This window comes from Anomaloglossus baeobatrachus, chromosome 1 (genome assembly GCF_048569485.1).
Source record: "Anomaloglossus baeobatrachus isolate aAnoBae1 chromosome 1, aAnoBae1.hap1, whole genome shotgun sequence".
In the NCBI taxonomy this organism is placed as follows: domain Eukaryota; kingdom Metazoa; phylum Chordata; class Amphibia; order Anura; family Aromobatidae; genus Anomaloglossus; species Anomaloglossus baeobatrachus.
In genome coordinates, this window is record NC_134353.1 from 813429233 (window position 1) to 813455616 (window position 26384).

At 44.1% G+C, this 26384-nt stretch overlaps 1 protein-coding gene across 1 annotated transcript in view; it reads left to right on the plus strand.

Annotated features, from left to right (window-relative positions):
• The window catches only part of ST8SIA4 (ST8 alpha-N-acetyl-neuraminide alpha-2,8-sialyltransferase 4), a 228478-nt gene that overhangs the window by 131154 nt on the left and 70940 nt on the right, over window positions 1-26384 (plus strand). The window contains exon 4 of the mRNA XM_075325060.1: window positions 3188-3481. Within this exon, the coding sequence (XP_075181175.1) occupies window positions 3188-3481 (294 nt within the window). The remainder of the gene's footprint in view (window positions 1-3187; window positions 3482-26384) is intronic.

A 26384-nucleotide genomic window follows, 5' to 3' on the forward strand; every position in this document is an offset into this window, starting at 1 on the left:
GACAGATGGATTTGTGCAAACCTAGTTCTACAGAAGATCTGTAGTTAAGTTCTCCAAGATGTTTGGAACAACTTCCCTGCCGAGTTCTTTCAAAAACTGTGCTGAAGTGTATTTAGAAGAATTGATGTGGTTTTGAAGGCAAAATGTTTTCACATCAAACATTGATTTGATTTAGATTTTGCTTTTGCTCATTCACTTTGCATGTAGTTAATTGGTAAAAATGAACTATTAACTCTTATAAAGTTGACGGCTGACAGAGGCTCAACATGCTGCATAGGAATGCCTTATGTGAAATCTGGATGGGTGCTATCATAAGCTGATGTGGCACAGCAGGGTGGAGACACAGTAGAAAACTTTCTTGGCACTCCCAGTCCAACAGCTTGTCATGAAAACACTACGTAAATGAAAAAAACATGTGAAAAAAAGACCCCCCCCCCCCCAGCCAAGGAGTACACCTGACGCGTTTCCAGTGCTCAAAGATGCCTTTACTCATAGGAATGTTTTCTCATTAAATTGTATTTTTATGACAACTGTTGGACTGGGAGTGCCGAGAATTTTTTCTACTTTATTTAAGTGAACCTATAAGATCCCCAGTGCACCCAGAACCTCTAGCAGTTCTGTCCACTTAGCATATTATCCTGCCTTTGTGGGCGCAATATACTGCTTTACTACAGCCAGCGTCATGGCAGCTTCATATAAAGTTTATAAGGCTGGAAAAAAATATATTTCTAGCAGTTCTGGGTGCATATCTAGAATCCCTCTCTAACAGTCCCGGCATATAGTAGTACACACAAACTGATCTTTGGAGAAAGTATTTCTAAAGATTATTTATGTGATTCTAATGAGGGCTGTGACTAGTCGCAAGTTCATTAGTTCCCTGGCTAGTCTGTCCACTTAGCATATTATCCTGCCTTTGTGGGCACAATAAACTGCTTTACTACAGCCAGCGTCATGGCAGCTTCATATAAAGCTGCACATGCTCGCGGCTTTGTATCAGTCAGCTTTCAGCTTCTTTGACGCTGCACTGTTCAGTTTATAAGGCTGGAAAAAAATATATTTCATTCCATCTATTCTGATAAGTGAGAGAAAAGCATAATCCTGAATGAGGCCAAAGGCAATATTTTTCAGCCCTTAAGGTGGTGTCACACACAGCGACAATGACAACGACGTCACTGCTACGTCACCATTTTCTGTGACGTTGCAGCGACGTCCCGTCGCTGTGTGTGACATCCAGTAACGAGCTGGCCCCTGCTGTGAGGTCGCCGCTCGTTGCTGAATGTCCAGCTTCATTTTTTGGTCGTCGCTCTCCCGCTGTGACGCACAGATCGCTGTGTGTGACAGCGAGAGAGCGACGAAATGAAGCGAGCAGGGAGCAGGAGCCGGCATCTGGCAGCTGCGGTAAGCTGTAACCAAGGTAAACATCGGGTAACCAAGGTGGTTACCCGATATTTACCTTCGTTACCAGCTGCCAGCGCCGGCTCCTGCTCCCTGCACATGTGGCTGCAGTACACATCGTGTAATTAACCCGATGTGTACTGTAGCTAGGAGAGCAGGGAGCCAGCGCTAAGCAGTGTGCGCGGCTCCCTGCTCTCTGCACATGTAGCTGCAGTACACATCGTGTAATTAACCCGATGTGTACTGTAGCTAGGAGAGCAGGGAGCCAGCGCTCAGTGTGCGCGGCTCCCTGCTCTCTGCACATGTAGCTGCAGTACACATCGTGTAATTAACCCGATGTGTACTGTAGCTAGGAGAGCAGGGAGCCAGCGCTCAGTGTGCGCGGCTCCCTGCTCTCTGCACATGTAGCGACGTTATGATCGCTGCTTTGGCTGCTGTGTTTGACAGCTAAGCAGCGATCATAACAGCGACTTACAAGGTCGCTGCTACGTCACAGAAAATGGTGACGTAACAGCGACGTCGTTGTCGCTGTCGTTTAGTGTGACCCCAGCTTTAGTGTATTCTCTTGTAATGTTTATTAGAGGAAGGCAACAGACAATGGTTGCTTATCTTGGAGAACAAATCATTCCTGGCTCTAGATTTGGCAGTCTGAATAAATCCCTTAGAGAGTTTTTGCACTATTATAATGTTGTTGAACTATCCTTACGATAAGTCTTCAATATCAGATAGGTGAGGGAAACCAGCACCGCCATCTATCAGCTGATATCGTCTGTCAGTGTCTGGGTGTAAACTGTGTATGAAGAACAACAGCACAGCTCCATACACTGTTTATTTGGATGAATAGGAGTTGATCTGCAGAGCCCAGTAGCAGCCACCGAATAGTGTAATGTTGTTATTACTTTGCTCCATACACGGTTTACATCCGGCCACTTCTAGAGCTGTTCACCTGCGATCAATGGAGGCTGTTGGACCTCCACTAACCTAATATCAATGACTAATCCAAAAGATTTGTCATCAGTATTATTGTAGATAAAACCCCTTTAACCTGTTTTCAGAAACCTAACAACTATAGCTTGTCATAATTTTCCACTAAAGAAAGACATCCTGGGGCCATAAAGCTCAGTATGTAAATTTTGTTGTTGGGGACTAGTGATGAGCGAACACTACCATGCTTGGTACGCATAATGGCAGTTGGATGCTCGAACGGGCTTGACTCGTGTACCGAGTATAATGGAAAAAAAATGGGGAACTCTAGTATTGTTCCAAAAGATCTTCCGGAAAAATGCTCGAGTCCACCATTGACTTCCGTTACACTCGATACACAAGTCAAGCCCATCTGAGCGTCCGACTGCTCATTACGAGTATGGTAGTGCTCACTCATCACTATTCATTATGAGTACCGGGCACTCGAGTATGATAGTGCTCGCTCATCTCATCAATAGTTGGGACCGAATGCCTTCACCCAAGCTCACTTAATCAATGTGTGGTCTCACAACTGTAAGTGAACGAATATCAAGATAACCACTGAAGACCACTGTTACTCCATTTGCAAGCTTATTGTCAAGTATCCTTGACTCTTTTTAACCCCTATAATAAGAACTGGCATCAAAGGTATCAAAATATCTGGGCATTGGTGCCAGTACCTGGGTCTGAAGCTAAATATCCAAAATGCCAAGAAGATGAACATATATTTGCATGGAAATGGTTTTTGCTTTGCTAGAATGTTTTTAACAAAGTAAATGTGTTATCTGTAAATTGGCGTGTTCACTCATGTTGTGTTTTTTTCTTATAGGTGCAATTTAGCGCCTGTTGTTGAATTTGCTGCCGATGTTGGAACCAAATCAGACTTTATTACAATGAATCCATCTGTTGTACAAAGAGCATTTGGAGGATTTCGCAACATAAGTGACCGGGCAAAGTTTGTTCACAGACTGTCTATGCTTAACGACAGCGTCCTCTGGATACCAGCTTTTATGGTCAAAGGTGGAGAGAAGCACGTCGAATGGGTTAATGCTTTAATTCTTAAAAACAAACTTCGAGTACGAACTGCCTATCCATCGCTAAGGCTCATTCACGCTGTCAGAGGGTAAGTACCTGAAAATGACTAGTCTCTCTTGTTCCAATTGATTTCTTCAGTTAATTTTTATCTAAAAGAATGATTTATGAGAAGGTTTGAAAAAGAATATATAATTTGACTAGAGGCGTGTGTTCATAATGTAGAATAACTTTACATTTGAGAACAATGCAATGTAGTGATTTATCGTGGACACATGAACCTATGCTATAAAGGAATATTATATTGTGCATTAGTGTTTAACCTTTTGTTATAGCTGCAGTTTTGTGAAGAAAGATGACCATACTGGAAAAGGTTTGAATGTGTGTTACGTTGTATGCCAACAAAGGATGAATAATTGTTCTCTGCGGTACATCACAGCGTGCAAGACCGAATAGCTATTCATTATATACTGCTGAAATATGAAAGACTATAAAAGTTAGGAATGACAGAGTAGAAATCTGAAATATATTACATATACACAGTGTTTTATTTTCATGTGTCCTTCAGTTTTAACATTTTCCCTCCATAGTTTTCATATCTCTTGTTTCCTTCACCACCTTGTTGTTTCTTAGGTGCATGATTTATTATATCTATAAAGTACAAAACTGTAGCCTTAGATATACGGCTAGCCAAAAACAATGTAACATTGAAATATGAGCACAATTGGTAGATCAGGACAAAATTGCCTATGTTTCAGGTTCTTTGCTTGTTTTTTGTACTTTCCAACACAACATATTATGAGCAGTAAAGTACAGTACTCCTAAAGCTTTATATCTGAACGCGGTTTTACCAATTTTCCTAGAGAATTATTCAGCTATAAAAGTTAAGTATAATGTAAGACTTAAAGTGTAACCGTTGTTTTAAATTTTATTTCATGAATCAATAGTATACATGAAAAAAGCAAGTTTGCAACATACTGTATCTTATCAAACAAGTTTCCTTCTTTCTCTACCAGAATTGATCAGTCATTATCAAAATTCTCAATTCTGAGGTAAGATCTGTATTCAGTGAAGACTTTCCCATTACTGAGATAGGAGATGGCAGCTGTTACTGAGGAGATTCTATATAGGTTGAAGAGGGAAGAGGGGCAGAGCTCTGCCTCTAGCTCCTCCCTCTGACTGTATCTCCTCCCTCTGCCTCTAGCTCCTCCCTCTGACTGTATCTCCTCCCTCTGCCTCTAGCTCTTCCCTTTACATCTAGCTTCTCCCTCTACCTCTAGCAGCTCCCTCTAGCACCTCCCTCTGCGTATAGCTCCCCCCTCTGCCTCTAGCTCCTCCCTTTACATCTAGCTCCTCCCTCTACCTCTAGCAGCTCCCTCTAGCACGTCCCTCTGCCTTTAGCTCCCCCCTCTACCTCCAGCTCCTCCCTTTACATCTAACTCCTTCCTCTACCTCTGGCAGCTCCCTCTAGCGCCTCCCTCTACCTCTAGCACCTCCCTCTGCCTCTAGCGCCTCACTCTACCTCTAGCTCCTCGCTTTGCCTCTAGATCCTCCCGCTGCCTCTAGCTCCTTCCTCCTCTCGTCATTATAGAATCTCATCAGTAATAGCCGTCATCTGCTATCCCAGTAATGGGAAAGTCTAATTGAGAGATTTAGTAATTAATTTTGGCAGAGAAAGAAGCAAATTTGTGTGATAACATATATCACAAAGTTGCTTATTTTCATGTATACTATTGATTTATGAAATAAAAATTAAAGCCACGGTTACACTTTAAAGGCTATGCACAACTTCAAACAGCTTCATTAATTCAGGACCTCACTTAGAATAAAAATAATGGAAACTCACCTCCCGCAGCCAGATTTCCGCACCAAATATGCACCTCATTGCAGAAGACCGCACTGAAGCAACGTCAACGTCAGTCTTTTACCAAGAGATGCAGATTTGGTAATTAAAGTTATATACCATATTTCTGCTCCAAATCTGCTTCTCCTGGTAAAAAATTGCATCTATACCTCCTGGGTTTTTTTGCCAGGAGGTGTAGATTTGGGGCAGGAACATGGTGTATAAATGTCATCACCAAATCTGCATCTCTTGACAAAAAAAATTGCGGTTTTCTGCTAGGAGATGTAGGACTGTGAACTTAGGTGAGGTCACTGAGTTTAGTGAGGTCATCTGAGGTCAGGTTACCTGTGGTCTAAGCTGGGGTACAATGGAAACCTCCAGCTGTGACCGCAAATAAAGTGAGTGAAGTTACCTTTCATCGCTATGGCTCAATCATTCTCTGCCTGAAACCTACAGCGTGCAGTCATGTTCTGTGTCTGCACGCTGTCACTTAAGTATATAACAAAGCTAGAATCATCATGGGACCTAGTGTGGCTTACGTCGGACTTGGGTGTTTGGGGTTAATAAAGGGGTGAAAGAGGGTGGGTGTCATGAACCTGGGTACTGGGGCTCTTCACTCATCTTCCGTAGCTGTAACTCCCCATACTCGAGGTCGCCTGTCCTGTTCCTCTGAGCCACGGATGGTGACCAGGACTGTTTGGCATTCAGACACTAGGTCTGTCAAAATGGCTATTGCGCATGCACGGATCTGATGTCCCAAACAGAGTTGGTCCAGGCTGAAGTTCCTATCTTTGTAAGGGCTCATGCGCACGTATCTGCTGAATATTCTGCAGCGATTTAACAACACATGTGCGCTTCAAATCGCTGCAGAAACACTGCCTAATGGTTGCCGTTTTTTTGTAGGAAAGAACGATTTCATGCGCTATGGCTGCTGCCCCCACCATAGACAGAGTGGGAGCTGCATCCATAGCGCACAGAATAATTGACATGCTGCTTTCTGAACGCTCGGATTTGGGTCAAAATGTTAGCATCCAAATCGCTAAGTTCAAAAAAGTAACGTGCGCACGTATCATGCCCAATCTTCATAGATTTTGCAGGGAATGCAGGATGCATGCAGTTACGCTGCAGTGCAATACGCAGCGTAAATGCATGTAATTACGCAATGTACGCATGAGCCCTAACAGTGATGATCAGTGGCCTAAAGCAATTTATCCCATTTAAAATCACCAGTTTGTTACTTTTTCAAATCATGAAAATGTACAGTCTGCTCAATCTGATGGCAGCTCTGATGCCTAGAATTCCGTTGGTCCAGGTTGGAGTGACCCATATTAGATGTGGGCCATCCTTATCTTTGTGTTTCTGATGTAAGAACAGTGGCTAAAAGTCATTTAACTCCTTATAACCAGCAGTTACTTATTGATATCTGTAAAAATTGTCCATTTGCCCTCTTTGATGCCAGCTCTGATTCCCAGAACCCATCTGGGCCAGGGAAGAGTGACCCTTGTAAGAGGCGGGGTATCACTACCTGTGTAACACTGATGTGAGATCAGTGGCCCAAAGTCATTTATTCTCTTATAAACACCATTTGCTTATGTCAGTGAAAATTGGCTATTTGCCCAATATGATGCCAGCTCTGATGCCCAGAACCTGTTTGGGTCACGCCGGAATGACCTGAATTTGATGAAAGGTACCCTTATCTGTGTGTTTGCAGTGTGAGATCAGTGGCTGAAAGTTTAATAGTTTCAATAATATACTTGGGTGCCCATTTTGATGCAGATTTTTGTGTCAATTTTATACATTTTTTAGCTGTTGTTAATTTTATTCACATCAGGACTCATCACTACATTATATTTTTGTTGTGTTTTATTTCTTAAACCTATAAAAACTGAAAATTTTGCACACAAGAAAATGCTGAATAAGAAGCCAACTTCTGCCCTGAATTAGAAACTAAACAAGTAAGAGAGACCAACTTCAGCAACCTTAATGGGAGGGGTAATCTCATGGTTGATAAGCCCTATCTATGGCGTTCTCATGCTTTCCCTATACTTGATAACACCAACTGAAAACAATATTATGTCCACAATCACATTCTATGATGCAGATAGTCATTGAGTTCTTAAATATTGTTACTGAAGTATTTTACTATAATGTCTAAAAAGAATGCAGCCAATGTAGTCAGTCTAATCCCCATTTACAATTGTGAGAATTACTTGTATTCTTATATAGGTATTAAACATTTTCATAATTGAAATCTGTAAGTAGTTTTATTTCTAAGGCTCTGGGGATCTGTTGACTTTGATGTGAAAGCCATTCTGTGCTATTCTTATCCTAAAAAATAACCACTCAATGAAGGCTGCACACAGATCCCTTGAGTCTCGTGAACATAGCAGTAATGGGATATTCCAAACTTTTCAACTTACCTTTTATTAACATTTGCCCCAGTTTCAAGCCTGCCTTTTCTATTTTATTGTGTACAGTTTGTTTCCAATAATAATGGCAATCGCTACTATCCAAGAGCAATGGCCGAACATATACAGTTCTTACAAGCGAGAAAATAAGGGTAAAATTGACATAGTTCATTTGAAAATAGTAAAACAAGAAGATCCATGCAAAATGCAATTGAAAAACTAACGCGTTTCTGGCACAACAAAAACCCTAAATCATAGTATACAAAACCGGACCAGTGGATGCTCGGTTCGGCGAGTTCATCCAGACTTTAGATGAAGTTCAGTTTGGGTCCTGGACTTGACCTGAACCCCAATGTAAGTCACTAATTGTGCAGTTCGGGCTCTACCCACATACAGCCAGCCATATACAGAGCACTTCCATGGGACAAAGGGCAGGATTGTTACACCAAGTACGAACCGTTGAAACAATGCAAGCAGCTCGCACTGGGCTGAGCACCGAGCATACCCAAGCACAGTGATGCTTGCGCAAGTAGTTTGCATATGTAAAGCACGCAAACTCTGTTTTTTGGTAAGGACTGTGTTTGGTACGAACACCGAACCAAGAATTATTAGAAAATAAAATATATTTAAATATTTTTTTTCTAAATGTTTTTATATATCAACAAGGTATGCTTTATCTAGTGCACGCTGTCAGGATTTTAAAGATGGCAACTTAAATCAAGCATGTAGCCGGTCTTAGATTTCAGAAAACATGCAGTAGGAAGGCTGTGCAAAGAACATCTGACATGACATGTCAGAACAGCGACCTGTCAGGCATCTTGCATTCCTCTGATCAGTCAACCTGACAGGACACTGAGCAGATTGGACTAAAGAAGAAGAGAAACACCTTTCTTTAGCTGATGGAGAATGAACATCCATTTGAGTCAGCCTGACAGTTTTAGAGCAATGCAGGTCTCGCAGATGCTCTTCATGCAGCCCCTCATAGAATGGGCTGCACACTCCTAGATGGTTGACATCTTTAAAATCCTAACAGGATGCACTATAAAAAAAACCTTTTTGCTAAATAAAGGTATGCAGGAAAATGTTTAATATTTAATAATATTTTATCACATTTCTAGGAGAACCCCTATAATGAGAAAGCTTGAGCAAAGTTAAGATACAGTACATTAAAGGAGTATTAAGGTGGTATTATCGTCTATCTAAGGCGGGCTTTGCACATTGCGACATCGCAAGCTGATGCTGCGATGTCGCACGCGATAGTCCCCGCCCCCGTCGCAGGTACGATATCGTGTGATAGCTGGCGTAGCGAAAATTATCACTACGCCAGCTTCACATGCACTCACCTGCCCTGCGACCGTCGCTCTGGCCGGCGACCCGCCTCCTTCCTAAGGGCGCGGGTCGTGCGGCGTCATAGCGACGTCACACGACAACGGCCAATAGCGGCGGAGGGGCGGAGATGAGCAAAATGTAAACATCCCGCCCACCTCCTTCCTTCCGCATATCCTACGGAAGCCGCGGTGACGCCGGTAGGAGATGTTCCTCACTCCTGCGACTTCACACACAGCGATGTGTGCTGCCGCAGGAGCGAGGAACAACATCGGACCGTCACGTCAGCGTAATTATGGATTACGCCGACGCTGCACCGATGATACGATTACGACGATTTTGCGCTCGTTAATCGTATCATCTAGGCTTTACAAACTACGATGTCGCATGCGATGCCGGATGTGCGTCACTTTCAATTTGACCCCACCGACATCGCACCTGCGATGTCGTAGTGTGCAAAGCCCGCCTAAGAGTAATACCAATCTATTTAAAGGAGGAAAAAAATAACTCAGTGATCCATAATCCTTTTAAATAATGTTATAGAAACCTATTGTGCCAAGATAGTGTTGCACAGTAAGAGTACATGAGCAGTAGTCAGCCATAGTGTTGGAAATGTAATGATCTGTTACATATCGCCACTAGAGAAGGTACCAATTCATTTCCACCAGAAATGTTCTTCAGGATCATGTCTTGTTATAATAATGTTTCAAGGCTGAAGTGTTAGAAGTGTTTTGGGTTTTACTGTGGAGATTGACAGTAGAGTTTAACTTTACCTAAACTAGAAGTTGGTACAATAACCAGCGTGTCTGAGAGGAAGCCATTCTGCAAGAAAAGGTGGAGTAACCTCCTGCAGCTGTGAGGTAACGGGCTGATGTGGATTTATCACAAGGGTTTGGTTTCACAATGCAGTTACTTTTTCACAACAGTCATGTACCATATACTATGGTTCCTTTGCAGTTTAAAACTGTGATCCGATTGCTCAGGTTTTCATTACTTTGTAACACATTGCTTACCCCTTTTTTATGAGTGATAGGTTTGTAATATGCCAGGCCTGTTCCCACCAGATGGGTGGACATGCCTATGACTGTAATGTACCTACAAGATTTTGGTGGAAACATGATTGTCATAGACAGTCCTCTGCACAATGCCACTTGTGCCATTAGTGTTAACTCCAATCCTAGCAGTTAAAGAGTAACTGAATCTTTGTATATTTGAATTTTCTCTTAACTGCAGGTAATTGGTGGGAGTCTTCTTCCAAAGACCCCAAGCACGTTATGCTTAGGACAAATGCATTGCCTCATTCTTCCTGGACATTAGTGAATATTAGTGATGAGCGAGCATGCTTGTTACTACTCGGTACTCGCACGAGTATCACTGTACTCGGTCTACTCGGCGGGGACCGAGTAATCTCGCGATACTCGTGCTGTGCTGTACTCGTGGTCTTCATTTCTGCATGTTGGCGCTCTTTTGAGAGCCAGCCCTCATGCAGGGATTGGCTGGCAGACCACTGCAATGCCACAGCCCTGTTAGTTGTGGAATTGCAGTGATTGGCCGGCCTGCACAGCGTGACCGAGCCTTTATACCGGCCGGCGCGCTGTGCTCTGCTCACAGCTATCCAGACAGTGAGTGCAGGGAGAGTGTCGCTGATTCAGGGAAAGCTTTGCGGCCCTTTATAGCTTTTTCAGTTGCAGGGCTGCAAACAGTGTGACCAAAAGTCCTTCTCAGGACTATTCTAGTTGTATACAGGCAGGCAGGGTATAGCCAGGTCGGAGTACAGTAGCAGAGTCCTTCTCAGGACTATTGTTGCTATATACAGGCAGGGTATAGCCAGGTCTGAATACAGGCTAGTGACCAGAAGAGTCCTTGTCAGGACTATTGTACCAGTATACAGGCAGGCAGGCAGGCAGGGTAGTGGTGACCGTATACCAGCCTTCATCATATCTGGGGCTGGTGTACACAGTGTAAAACAGTCCAGATAGTGTCTGACTTGTCTGTAATTGTCGCTCCCCAAAAAAACCTGTTAGGTTCTTATTGCGTCCGTGCTTGGTTTTTAAAACCGCACGTGTGTGCCTGTTGGTGGCAGCGTACAGGTGCACTTGTGTGCAATTTCCACAAACTTTGATATAACGCACAAGTAGTGAATATACACGTCAGCAGTGCACAGCATTGCAAAATGCGCAAGGGCATTGGCAAGGAACAAGGAAGTGGACGTGATGGTGGTGCAGGCAGAGGCCGAGGTCGTGGGCAAGCTCTAATTTCGCCACAACAAAGGGCCACATCTAGTCGCTCGCACGTCCTGTCCCAAATTCTTGGGGACCGCAGCAGTACACCGCTCTTGAACCAAGACCAGTGTCAACAGGTTGTTAGTTGGATAGCAGATAATGCTTCCAGTCAGATTGGCACCACCACAAACACTCTGTCTTCCACACGGTCAAGTGTCAGTAGCCGTGATACTGCACCGCACATTTCTGAACCTGATCCTCCTTCCTACCACCAGGCTGAGTACACGTCCTCCTCGGACATTAATGATCCCACACTTGGACACTCGGAAGAGCTGTTCACGTTTCCATTCACACATTCTGGCCTCTCGCCAGCTCATATTGAAGTGGGTCATGAGGAGATCGTCTGTACAGATGGCCAAATATTTGAGCAGCCACGTTCTCACGAAGTTGGCAACGTGTCTCAACAAGTGGTGGACGATGATGAGACACAATTGTCAGGAAGTCAGGAGGAGGAGCAGGGTGCGGAAGAGGAAGACGACGTGGTGGATGATCCAGTAACTGACCCAACCTGGCAGGAGGATATGCAGAGCGAGGACAGCAGTGCACAGGGGGAGGGAGGCGTAGCATCACAACAGGCAGTAAGAAGCAGGGTGGTGGCCCCAGGCAGAAGTCAGGCAACCGTTCCCCGGAACAACACGACGACACAAGGTGCCTGTACAAATGTTAGGTCTTCCCGAGTCTGGCAGTTTTTTAAGTTGGATCCAGATGATTCAAAAAAGGCCATTTGCAACACCTGCCGTGCCAGCATCAGCAGGGGTACCAAAACTAGCAGCCTGACCACCACCAGCATGATCAGGCACATGTCAGCCAAGCACCCGACTTTGTGGGAAGTACAACAGAGTCGAGGAGCAGTGCTTGCTGATGTCACTGCTACGTCTTCGCTGGTTGTGCATGTGAGCCAATCCCCTGTCCATGCTGCCTGCGAACAAGCCTCCTCCACTCCTGCACCTGCAGTTGCCTACGCAGAAAGAACACCATCATCAAGCACGTCCTTGTCCCAGCGCAGCGTTCAGTTATCCATTCAGCAAACCTTTGAACGCAGGCGCAAATACACTGCCAACACCCCACATGCCACAGTTCTAAATGCTAACATTTCGCGACTGCTTGCGCTGGAAATGTTGCCTTTTAGGCTGGTGGAGACAGAAGCATTCCGTGACCTGATGGCGGCAGCTGTCCCACGTTACTCGGTCCCCAGCCGCCACTATTTCTCCCGGTGTGCCGTCCCCGCGTTGCATAACCACGTGTCACAAAACATCACACGTGCCCTGAACAACGCTGTTTCACCCAAGGTCCACCTAACCACAGACACGTGGACAAGTGCTTGTGGGCAAGGCCGCTACATCTCGTTGACGGCACACTGGGTTAATATTGTGGAAGCTGGGACCCAGTCTGAGCGAGGGACGGAACACGTCCTTCCCACACCAAGGTTTGCAGGCCCTACCTCAGTCAGTGTTTCACCCACACTCTACAGCTCCGGAATGTCATGCTCTTCAGCCTCCTCCTCCTCCTCCTGCGCATCCTCATCCACTGTACCCTCCACACCAGTCACAAGCTGGAAGCACTGCAGCACTGCCTTGGCGAAGCGGCAACAGGCTGTGCTGAAGCTAATCTGCATAGGTGACAAACCCCACAATGCAGAAGAGCTGTGGACAGCTCTGAAACAGCAGGCAGATCACTGGCTCACACCTCTGAACCTAAAGCCAGGAAAGGTCGTGTGTGACAATGGCCGGAACCTGGTGGCGGCTTTGAGGCGAGGCCAGCTGACACATGTTCCATGCGTGGCCCATGTGCTCAACCTCGTGGTTCAGCGGTTTCTAAAGTCATACCCAGAGCTGTCTGATCTGCTGGTAAAAGTTCGCCGCCTGTCTGCACATTTTCGAAAGTCACCTACTGCTTCAGCCGGCCTTGCCGGCTTTCAGCGCAGTTTGCATCTTCCGGCTCACAGACTGGTGTGTGATGTCCCCACGCGTTGGAATTCAACTCTGCACATGTTGGTCAGGATATGTGAGCAGAAGAGGGCAGTTGTTGAGTACCTGCATCACCTAAGCCGTCGGGAAATGGGTCAAACTCCACACATAACACCTGAGGAGTGGAGATGGATGTCAGACCTATGTACCATCCTCCAAAACTTTGAGGACTCCACCAAGATGGTGAGTGGTGATGACGCCATTATTAGCGTCACCATACCGCTACTCTGCCTTCTAAAACGGTCTCTGCTGAAAAACAAACATGATGCATTGCAGGCGGAGCGCGATGAGTTGCAGCAAGAAACAGTAGTGGGTGTGGGTGATGATAACACACAGCCCAGCCTCGTCTCATCACAACGTGCAGTGGAGGACTATGACGAGGAGGAGGATGAAGACATGGAGCAACTCTCCGGCCAAATTGAGGATATGACATGCACACCAGTCATATCCTCGGTTCAGCGTGGCTGGCCAGAGGACAGGGTAGATGAGGAGGAGGAGGAGGAGGAGGAGGACAGAGAGCATGTTCAGTCATCTTGTTGGTCAGGCTACTGAAGTCCTGGCTGTTAAGAGTCTGGCGCATATGGCTGACTTTATGGTAAGCTGCTTGTCTCGTGACCCTCGCGTTAAGAACATCTTGGCCGACAATCATTACTGGTTGGTAACACTGTTAGACCCACGCTACAAGGAGAACTTTTTGTCTCTTATTCCCGTGGAGGAGAGGTCAACCAAAATGCAGCAGTTCCGGAAGGCCATAGTCACGGAAGTAGGCAAAGCATTCCCCTCACAAAACGCTAGCGGCATAGGTCATGAATCAGTGGACAACCGAGGCGTACAGCCGAGAGAGGCACAAGTCCAATCCGCCAGAGGTAGGGGAACAGTCTTTAAGATGTGGGACAGTTTTCTCAGCCCCTCACGTACCACAGCCCCTGAGGTGCGGGGTAGTGCCACAAGAAATCCTAAGTTTGCCCAGATGCTGAAGGAGTACCTTGCAGATCGAACAACTGTACTCCGACATTCCTCTGTGCCTTACAATTATTGGGTATCCAAGCTGGACACGTGGCATGAATTGGCTCTCTACGCCTTGGAAGTCCTGGCCTGCCCTGCTGCTAGCGTTTTGTCAGAGCGTGTTTTTAGTGCCGCAGGTGGAATCATTACAGATAAACGTACCCGCATGTCAACTGAAAATGCTGACAGGCTGACTCTGATCAAGATGAACAAGGGTTGGATTGGGCCAGACTTCACCACACCACCAGCAAATGAGAGCGGAATTTAAAGTTTGCCATGTACCTCCACTCACCCATGGGTACACACTTCTGGACTTTGGATAATCGCTGGACTGCTCCTCCTTCTCCTCATGCGCCACCATGATGATGACCGTTACAAATTGCAATACTTAGGCCTTTGTTTCAGGTATACCCCCAGTGGTAAATTTTTTCGCCCATTCTTTGCAGAATGGACATTACAACGACAGGAGACCCGCTCCTTTGCAATGGGAACAATGTTTTGAGGCCCTCATGCACGTCTCTATCCAGGGACAACGTGGAGCCTCCCAATTTTTGGCTGCCCTGCCTAAGGGCTATACTATAATACACCCACTTCCTTACAATGGACACTTAATGTTTTGAGGCCCTCATGCACGTCTCTACCCAGGGACAACGTGGAGCCTCCCAATTTTTGGCTGCCCTGCCTAAGGGCTATACTACAATAGACCCACTTCCTTCCAATGGGCACTTCAGGTTTACAGGCCCTCATGCACGTCTCTATCCAGGGACAACGTGGAGCCTCCCAATTTTTGGCTGCCCTGCCTAAGGGCTATACTATAATACACCCACTTCCTTACAATGGACACTTAATGTTTTGAGGCCCTCATGCACGTCTCTACCCAGGGACAACGTGGAGCCTCCCAATTTTTGGCTGCCCTGCCTAAGGGCTATACTATAATACACCCACTTCCTGACAATGGACACTTAATGTTTTGAGGCCCTCATGCACGTCTCTACCCAGGGACAACGTGGAGCCTCCCAATTTTTGGCTGCCCTGCCTAAGGGCTATACTACAATAGACCCACTTCCTTCCAATGGGCACTTCAGGTTTACAGGCCCTCATGCACGTCTCTACCCAGGGACAACGTGGAGCCTCCCAATTTTTGGCTGCCCTGCCTAAGGGCTATACTATAATTACTATAATACACCCACTTCCTGACAATGGACACTTAATGTTTTGAGGCCCTCATGCACGTCTCTATCCAGGGACAACGTGGAGCCTCCCAATTTTTGGCTGCCCTGGCAAAGGGCTATACTAAAATAGACCCACTTCCTTACAATGGGCACTTCAGGTTTACAGGCCATCATGCACGTCTCTATCCAGGGACAACGTGGAGCCTCCCAATTTTTGGCTGCCCTGCCTAAGGGCTATACTATAATACACCCACTTCCTTACAATGGACACTTAATGTTTTGAGGCCCTCATGCACGTCTCTACCCAGGGACAACGTGGAGCCTCCCAATTTTTGGCTGCCCTGCCTAAGGGCTATACTATAATACACCCACTTCCTGACAATGGACACTTAATGTTTTGAGGCCCTCATGCACGTCTCTATCCAGGGACAACGTGGAGCCTCCCAATTTTTGGCTGCCCTGGCAAAGGGCTATACTAAAATAGACCCATTTCCTTACAATGGGCACTTCAGGTTTACAGGCCATCATGCACGTCTCTATCCAGGGACAATGTGGAGCCTCACAATTTTTGGCTGCCCTGCCTAAGGGCTTTACTACAATAGACCCACTTCCTTACAATGGACACTTCAGGTATACAGGCCCTCATGCACGTCTCTATCCAGGGACAATGTGGAGCCTCCCAATTTTTGGCTGCCCTGCCTAAGGGCTATACTACAATAGACCCACTTCCTTACAATGGGCACTTCAGGTTTACAGGCCCTCATGCACGTCTGTATGCAGGGGCATTGGTGAACCTCACAATTTTGGACTGCCCTGGCAAAGGAAAATACTACAAAGACTCACTTCCTCAAAATGGGCACATTAGACTCAAGAGGCCTTCATGTACGTCTCTTCTCAGGGACATCGGAGTGCCACACAATGTTTTCACGTAAAATCTTTCATGTATTAATCTCAAAAAGTAACATACACCAGCTCTATCTCACTATTGGGTATGTGCCCTTAACATTTCCGCCATGAAAAATCATTTTGGGGTCATTTTGGAAGGTTTTCTGGTGAGTCCGTAAAAATGGCGTAAAACGCGGACAAAATTGTTCACAGCTGTGACTTTTCAGTGATAAATGCTTCAAGGGGTCTTCCCCATGCTGTTGCCATGTCATTTGAGCACTCTTCTGAGACTTTTGTGACATTTTTAGGGTTTCTCCATGCTGCCGGGGGGTCATTTCACAAAAATACTCGGGTCTCCCATAGGATAACATTGGGCTCGTTGCTCGGGCCGAGTACATGAGTATCTTGGGAGGCTCGGCCCGAGCTTCGAGCACCCGAGCTTTTTAGTACTCGCTCATCACTAGTGAATATCTTAACAACTTGATGTTACTGATAACCTTATTAAAACAATAATGTTCTATAGTAAATGCAATTATTCTTGCATTTGCCGTTTTTTAAAGCAAGAAGTGCCCAGGAAAATTTTATTCAGAATAAAAAGTAATCCTGTTCTCACGAAAAATTGAGACAGAGAAATTCTTCTCATGAAATAAAATCTTTAAATCATTCAAATGGCCCATGATGTCACAGCGCAACTCTGTCCGCATACCTTCACCATGCTGAAGTCCAACAAGTCTGTGAGCCCCCATTCTGCATTGAACTTCTCATTTGTTCCCATGATTTACACTTTTAGAAAAATCTTGACAAAGGCATAAGGCTTGTGCGCACTAGAAAATCGATTTTTCTTAAGAAAATTCTGCAGGCTCTGAAAGATTTCCGCACTCGCAGAAAAATACGCAAAAAAAACCGCACCGAAATCTGCATGCGTTTTGTTGCGGTCTTGTTGCGGTTGTGGCGAGGTTTTTGTGCGGTTTTTCCGCAGGTTGGTACATGTGTTTTAATGCATTCAATGCAATAAAGCACATTGAAAAAAAAAAAGGTAATTTCCTTCTGATATAGATAAATAAATAGATAGACAATGGATAGATAGATGGATAGATAGATAGATCGATAGAGGAATAGATAATCAATAGTTAGAGGACAGATCAATCAATAGATAGAGTCCCTGTGAGTACACACTGCATTTCTCACGAGCGGTAATGTGTTCACATTACCGACCGTGAGAAATGACCTGTGGTTACCTCTGCAGTCTCGTTACGAGGCTGCATTCAGTACAGTGTGTCAGACGCGGCTGCAGCAGTCTGCAAGCTTCGTGGGACCTGCATGGATTACGCCAGAGCTATGTGTTGGGAGGGGTTAATACAGTCATATGAAAAAGTTTGGGCTCCCCTATTAATGTTAACCTTTTTTCTTTATAACAATTTGGGTTTTGCAACAGCTATTTCAGTTTCATATATCTAATAACTGATGGACTCAGTAATATTTCTGGATTGAAATGAGGTTTATTGTACTAACAGAAAATGTGCAATCCGCATTTAAACAAAATTTGACCGATGCAAAAGTATGGGCACCTCAACATAAAAGTGACATTAATATTTTGTAGATCCTCCTTTTGCAAAAATAACAGCCTCTAGTCGCTTCCTGTAGCTTTTAATAAGTTCCTGGATCCTGGATGAAGGTATATTTGACCATTTCTGTTTACAAAACAATTCCAGTTCAGTTAAGTTTGATGGTCGCCGAGCATGGACAGCACGCTTCAAATCATCCCACAGATGTTCAATGATATTCAGGTCTGGGGACTGGGATGGCCATTCCAGAACATTGTAATTGTTCCTCTGCATGAATGCCTGAGTAGATTTGGAGCGGTGTTTTGGATCATTGTCTTGCTGAAATATCCATCCCCTGCGTAACTTCAACTTCGTCACTGATTCTTGCACATTATTGTCAAGAATCTGCTGATACTGAGTTGAATCCATGCGACCCTCAACTTTAACAAGATTCCCGGTGCCGGCATTGGCCACACAGCCCCAAAGCATGATGGAACCTCCACCAAATTTTACTTTGGGTAGCAAGTGCTTTTCTTGGAATGCTGTGTTTTTTTGCTTGCATGCATAACGCCTTTTTGTATGACCAAACAACTCAATCTTTGTTTCATGAGTCCACAGGACCTTCTTCCAAAATGTAACTGGCTTGTCCAAATGTGCTTTTGCATACCTCAGGCGACTCGGTTTGTGGCATGCTTACAGAAACAGCTTCTTTCGCATCACTCTCCCATAAAGCTTCTCCTTGTGCAAAGTGCGCTGTATTATTGACCGATGCACATTGACACCATCTGCAGCAAGATAATGCTGCAGGTCTTTAGAGGTGGTCTGTGGATTGTCCTTGACTGTTCTCACCATTCTTCTCTGCCTTTCTGATATTTTTCTTTGCCTGACACTTCTGGGCTTAACAAGAACGGTACCTGTTTTCTTCCATTTCCTATGTTCCTCACAGTGGAAACTGACAGTGTAAATCTCTGAGACAAGTTTTTGTATCCTTCCCCTGAACAACTATGTTGAATAATCTTTGTTTTCAGATCATTTGAGAGTTGTTTTGAGGAGCCCATGATGCCACTCTTCATAGGAGATTCAAATAGGAGAACAACTTGCAAGTGGCTACCTTAAATACCTTTTCTCATGACTGGATACACCTGCTTATGAAGTTCAAAACTCAATGAGGTTACAAAACCAATTTAGTGCTTTAGTAAGTCAGTAAAAAGTAGTTAGGAGTGTTCAAATCAAGAAATTGCTAAAGGGTGCCCATACTTTTGCATCGGTCAAATTTTGTTTAATTGCACATTTTCTGTTAGTACAATAAACCTCATTTCAATCCAGAAATATTACTGAGTCCATCAGTTATTAGATATATGAAACTGATTTAGCTGTTGCAAAAAACCCAAATTGTTATAAAGAAAAAAGGATAACATTAATAGGGGTGCCCAAACTTTTTCATATGACTGTAAAGGGGTGAAAGAGGGGCTTTTTTGTGTTTTATTTAAAATAAAGGATTTTTCGGTGTGTGTGTTTATTCACTTTACTTACGGGTTAATCATGAAAGCTGTCTCATAGACGCTTCCATGATTAAGCCTGGACTTAGTGGCAGCGATCCGCTACCATTAACTCGTTATTACCCGGATTGCCACCGCATCACGGCAATCTGGAAGAGTCGGGGACACTCTGGGACTGTCGCATAATGGATGCGACAGTCCCGGGGCAGCTGCGGGCTGATATTCTCGGCTGCGGGAGAGGGGGGCATTAACCCTGGCCCTGTCCCTCCCCAGCCTGAGAATACCGGGCCGCCGCTGTGTGTTTACCTCGGCTGGATGGTAAAAATACAGCGGAGCCCACGTTTTTTTTTGTTTTTTTATTTGTAATATGTACGTTTGATTTCTATGTGTATTCTATATGTCTGTGTCTGTGTGTGAGTGTGATCTGTGTGTTTCCTCTCTGCTCAGCTTCCTCTTCCTGTCATAATGACATCACTTCCCTGCAAAACGCAGGGCAGTGATGAACATTATGTCCCGAAAAATGCGAAATACCGCAGGGAATAACCCAGGAAAACGCAATGAACCGTACAGAATTTGCTACCTGCGTTATTCCCTGCGGGATTTTACGATTACATTACAGTCAATGGAGTGAAATCCCACAGCTACCTGCGGAAAAGAAGTGACATGCAAATGTTTTTGTTGTGGGAATCCCGCAGCAAAACATGCAGCTGTCAAAATTCGCCTAGTGCGCACAGCATTTTTTTTCCCATAGGATTTGCTGGTGAATCACTGCAGAAATGTTATGAACATTTTCTGCAGCGAAACATGCAGCAAATCCGCGGCTAATCCGCAGGAAATTCCATCTAGTGCGCCCAAGGCCTAAAGCCGAAACGGCAACTTTTTCTTATAAGTGTATAGGACATTTGAACGATTTAAAGACTTTATTTCATGAGAAGAATTTATCTGTTTTAATTTTGGATTATTTTTTAGAATTGTTAAAAGAATGTATCCTTGAAAAGTTTAAGGGGAGTGTCACCCCTCTATATTCAAATTACCTTTCTTTATGGTAACAAATAGTAGGAACAATAGAGGAACAGCAGGATGCATAGGTTTAAGAATTGCTCCAGAATTCTTATTTCATTACATATACATGTATTTATTAATCTATATTTGTTAGATTAAAGGGAATCTGTCAGCAAATTTTTGCTACCTCATCTGACGGCAAAGTAATTTTGGCAATGAGATTCTGAATCCAACGATGTATCACATAGATTACTGGGTGCAGCCGTTCTCACATAATCAAACAGTTGAGTTTTAAGCATGTAGCTAAGCCCAGGGAGCTGCCCAGCCAACACCACTCTCTCAATAGAGATTATGCATTGGTTGGGGGTGTGTAGTTCTACTCTGCTCATGCCAGATAGACTTAGCAATGTTAAGTACAAGGTAATAAAGCCATTAGTTTAAGTAAACATTAGCATGGAGCCTGATAGGAGAGTAATAATTGCTTTTTGTTTTTTAACCCTTACAGCATGCTGTCCTCAGCTTACATAGCAAAAACCTGCTAACAGATTCCCTTTAAAGGGAACCAAATATCAGGATTTTCATGTATAAGATGCAGCCAGTGCAGTACTGGCACTATCAGGCACATTGTGTACATACCATTAGGCTGCAGCTTGGGTGTTTAGTCAGTGAAATCCAACTTTATAAAGTTTGAAAATTCGTGCACTTTTTGATTGACGTGTGCACCACTCTCAATGTCCGGGCGGGTTAGGGACGTTTATCCCCGCCCCCTGTTCCTCCCTCTCACTGGCCGTATGTAAATTTCTTTCTTCAGAAACATGGCGCCGGGGGCGGGGATAAACGTCCATAACACGCCTGGACATTGAGAGTGGTGCACACGTCAATCAAAAAGTGCACGAATTTTCAAACTTTATAAAGTTGGATTTCACTGACTAAACACCTGAGCTGCCCACTAATGGTATGTACACAATGTGCCTGATAGTGCCAGCACTACACTGGCTGCACCTTATACATGAAAATCCTGATGTTTGGTTCCCTTTAAATGAAAGGTCCTCTTCAAAGAGAAACGTTTACATGAAATACAGCATGACTAGTGGTATCCTGAGAGCGTATACTACATCATCTAAATACTACAAAGCAAAAAATACTGATCAAAATAGCAAAAGGACACTTTTTAGATTCATTAAACCCATATAGTCAATTAATCCCCTATAGTCACATTTGCAGTATGCATACACCCTGAATATACACATAAATGAGGTGTGAACATAACTTCACAAAGCTCAGCCACATAGCCAGTCTGGCATTATCTGAACATATGTGAAGCACAATGCTGAGGTTCTTGTTCCCGGCTCTGATCGTGGCAGAGAACTATGTGAAGATTTGAATTTAATATTTGCTTCAGTGCCTTCTTGGCCACAAGTCATCTGTGACTCCGCCAGCTGCTCCTTCTGATACCATAATACGGTACAAGTCATCAGGGGAGCACTTAGCATTACTCCTGAACTTAGCTGCAGCAATATGGAAATGCATGCATTCCCTCACTTCTCCATGCAGAAGAGCTTAGCATATTTTCTCTGATATGTATTTATTTGACCTTCTCAGTTAACTTTTCATAATTCTAGGCGGAACAAGGTGAATCTGCTAAACTGAAAACTGGTGAAATGCAGAAGTGTAAAAGGAGAAGTGTGTGGGAAAAAATGTCCTTTTAAAACATTAAATGGGTTTTCATTTTTACAAAAAAGACCAAATCTAGTTTTCTGGTTGCAACATTGGCATATGTCAGATTAGTGTCTAGCCAGGGCAACAAACAAAAATGTGCGCAGTCATGTAGCGCTGCTGCTTCTTATTATTTATCTATTCTCTTTCAGTAGGATGTTAACTGTCATTAGCAGTCTGCCATAAGTGTACTTCAAGCAACTTAACCCTTTCTACAGTTACCAGTAACAAGCCACCCCTAAACAGAAAGCCCTCCTCTGTGTTTTTTTGTATGAGCAGTGATAGGGGAGAGCTGGCATGTAGAGAATGCAGGACAGTGAGAGGAGATCAAGCTGACAGCAAAGTGAGAGATTGAGCTGAGAGACAGCACTAATAGCAGTGTTTGATGTCCTCTGTTATTATCTTTATTATCATTATGTTATTATCTGAACTTATCCTGGTCATTTACAATTTCAGGTATACGAAGGACTGCTGATAAGTCTATGGCTTTGTGATATTTTTTTGTTTCTATGGTAACGAATGTTACATCACATGAAAGCCTTTTGTGTCTGATATGTTTTCAAAATTTTGTGTTTGTTGCTTATGGCAACAGTGTTTTATGCACGCAGGAAAAAAAATGGCGGGGTCTAATGCGATATTCACAGCAACTGAGAGCAGAGGAGTGATAAAATTCTTGTTTCTGCAAGGAAAGTCTGCAAGGGTATTCATGGTGATAGGTCGCAGACATTGGAGGATCAATGCCCTTCATATTCCATAGTTAAGAACTGGGTTGCCAAATTTAAAATAGGCCACTTCAGCACCAATGATGAGGAACGTCCTGGACGATCAAGAGTTGTTGTTGTACCGGAGATCGGCAATGCTGTGCACAATCTCATACTGGAAAATTGACAAATTTCAGTGAAAGCAATAGCAGACATCATGGGGATTACCCGTGAACATGTTTGTGTCATTATCCATGAACATTTGGACATGAGGAAGCTATCTGCAAAGTGGGTCCCCAAATGTTTGACAAATCAGAGAAGCATGCGAGTGAAAACTTCCCGGTCCATTTGTCAGCGTTTCCGGACTGATGAGAACTTCCTGGATCGACTGGTCACTATTGCTGAGACCTGGATTTATTTGTATGATCCTGAAAACAAGGAGCAGTCAAAAGAGTGGAGGCACAATGGTTCTCCATGTCCAAAGGAGTTCAGGGTGCAAAACTCAGCCACTAAGGTGATGGCATCTGAGTTCCAGGATAAGGAGGGTGTGCTGCTAGTGAACTACGTTTAAAAGGGTTCCACCATCAATGCAAGGTATTGCAATGAACTTTTAGACCAATTGATGGCAGCTCTGAAGGCCAAACGACACGGCAAGCTGTCCAAAGGAATCTTGTTCCTGCAAGACAAAGCCTCCGTTCACACTGCACAAGCGACCATGGCAAAACTGGGCTTCCAGCTGGTTCACTACCCACCTTATTCACCAGATCTAGTTCCCTCCAACTATCATCTGTTTTCAAACCTGGAGAAACACCTCAAACATACCAAATTTCACACCATTTGTGATGCCATGGCTGCTGCAGATGCCTGGTTTGAGGCACAAGCGAAATCCTTCTGTTTGCTAGGCTTACAGAACTTGGAATACTGATGTAAGAAGTGTGTTGACATCAGTGGAGAGTATGTGGAATAAAAGTAAAGTTTCTTAATCCTATCTTGTTTCTTTCTGGATAAAGCCAAAGACGGATCAGCAGCCTTTCGTATAGCTTTGTCCTTCTGCATGTTATTAGCCAGAGGACCTGGCACAGACAGTGAAATCTCCTGTGATCTACTACCAAAATGGACTTCCAGCTTTATGGGGAAATTGAAAAGATACTTGTGATGGCGTACCAGAGCTCTCTTGTAGATGTAGAGGACAGGGAGTTTAATAGTGTAGTTACTGTGTGGAGAGTAAGGCTATGTTCACACAGGGCTTATTTGTAACATTTTTTTCCTGACCAAAACCTGGTCTTGTGGCATGGTTTCTCCTGGGAGTCATCTGAGGTTTTGGTGCGTTTGTTGTCGCTGTTTGTATTTCGTTTTTGCAGTGTTTTTGCAGCAATTACTCTATACTGTGGTCAGTTTTCAGTGCAAAACCATGGCAAAAGCTCTGCAAAGAATTGACATGCTCCTTTTTACAAAAACGCTGCCCAAACCAAGGAGGTTGGCAAAACAGTCAGGAAAAATCCAGAGGTGATTTGTGTGTGTGAAGTGATGGGCCAGGGGAGCCTCGGGCTGTGTAGTCGTGGCGAGATTTTCCAGGCTTTCCCCTGGCTCCAACACTACCTTCAGGACAGGGGCTGACTTGATGGGGCAGAGTGTGGTGGTGGTACAGGTGTTGCTCGGCGTACAGACAGTCTTCAGGCAGAATGATGTGAAATTAACACATAAATGGTCCTAAGGTATGTGGACACTCCCATTTTTCAATAATCTCAACAATTGAAAAAACTTTGTGTAATCATTTTTCCAAAAAAGGAGCAAAAAGTCCTAAATATATAACAATCTTTATTCAATAAATATAAATCACACACACATAAAAAGATGTTTACAGCAACAGAATCAACTGGCAGCACAATAATATTGCACATATATTCAGACCGTTATGTAAAGTGACTCATGCAATACAGAAGGTGCAAATTCGCAATATATTCACATATGTTGTCCATTAAGGATATTATACCTACACTATTTTCTAATAAAGGAATATTAGTGGAGGGTCCAAAATAATCTGACAACTATAAAGTTAATTTGTTACTGCACAACACTGTGCAGTAACAAATTAACTTTATAGTTGTCAGATTATTTAGGACTTTTTGCTCCTTTTTTGGAAAAATGATTACACAAAGTTTTTTCAATTGTTGAGAAGAATGATGTGAAAGCAGAAAACATCTTTTATTTAACACTCGAGGTCACCATCCGGCTGTTGCATAGATAAAACACTTTCTGAGGCTGGGGGACAACCTGCCATGACGTTCCCTCACGTGGGGATGTGCCCTGATTACTCCGCTTCACCGGGCTCCCACTGTCGGTTACACACACACCGGACCCACACCGGCTGCTTCACTCTCCGAGGTTGCGTCCACTCCCGTTCTCTCCGGCGTCCCCGCTTAACAGCCCTCACACTCTGCCCCTTGATCTTCACCCTCTCATGTCCCGGATCCAACTGACTGTGACTCTGCACTTTTTCTAACCAACACTTCACCTCCCTCCCCTTTCTGCTGCCGGCTCCTCCTTTCCTCTGCCCTGTTTCTGTGGTGACAGCCGTCCTACCCGGCCACTAGGGGAACCCACTACAACAATGCATTAACAATAAAAACATTTTTATCAATTACAATTCCGGGTTATCTCCACTCCCTCCTGTAGGGGGTAGGCTCACCCACTACATGTGTGCATGAGATTTCTGAAATCTCACAGACTTTGCTGGGACTGTGGAAGGCAGCGTTTTATCAGCATGGATTTGCATAGGCAAGGCCAAGGCAAAAACCATGCTAAAAAACGCTGCAAAAAATGCCCTGTATGAACGTAGCCTTATGAAATGTGCACACATTGAGTATTTGGTGACATTTTTGCACCATTTCTACAATTCATGGCAGGAAAAACAGCACAAAAATATGTGGTTTTGCTGCGTTTTACCATGTTTTTGATGCATTTGTGCATGTGTTTTTCAATTGAACTTAATGGGTGAAAAAAATGCTGCAAAACATTCTAAATGAATTATCCTGCTCCAGATTATTTTCTGCACCAAATCTGCACTACATTTCAGGATTCTCATTGACTTTGCTGGCATCAAGATTTGCTTGCAGTTTTGTGACAAAACTGCACTCGAAAATGCATAAAAAAGCACAATAAAACTGCATTGTGTGCACATAGCCTAAAGGCTTCTGTTTTGTTAAGAGATACATCTTAGTTTCTAATGTGACAGAGTGGGGAGCAAGTTACAGAGAAGGATTCCTAATAGTCATCATTTTAAGGTATTTTACAGTGGTAAGGTAAGAATTTTTGTAAATAAAATGATTTCTAATATTTCCATTTCTTACAAATCCTTTTAATAAACTTATCTCTATTTGAAACAGTGATCTTTTAACCCCTTCTTGGCCTTAGATGTACCTATGCATCCTGGTTTGGAGGTACTTACTGACCTAGGAGTTGTAGGTATATCCTGGCGATTGCAGGAGTACTGACCCCATGCCCAGCGCGATCTCCGCCCGGGAATAAGCTTTTCCGACAGCTGAGCCCTGGCTGTCACAGCCAGGGATGGTGCCCACACGGTCTCTGGCTGTTTAGCCCCTAAATGCTGCAATCAGTATTGATTGAGGCATCTAGGGGACTGA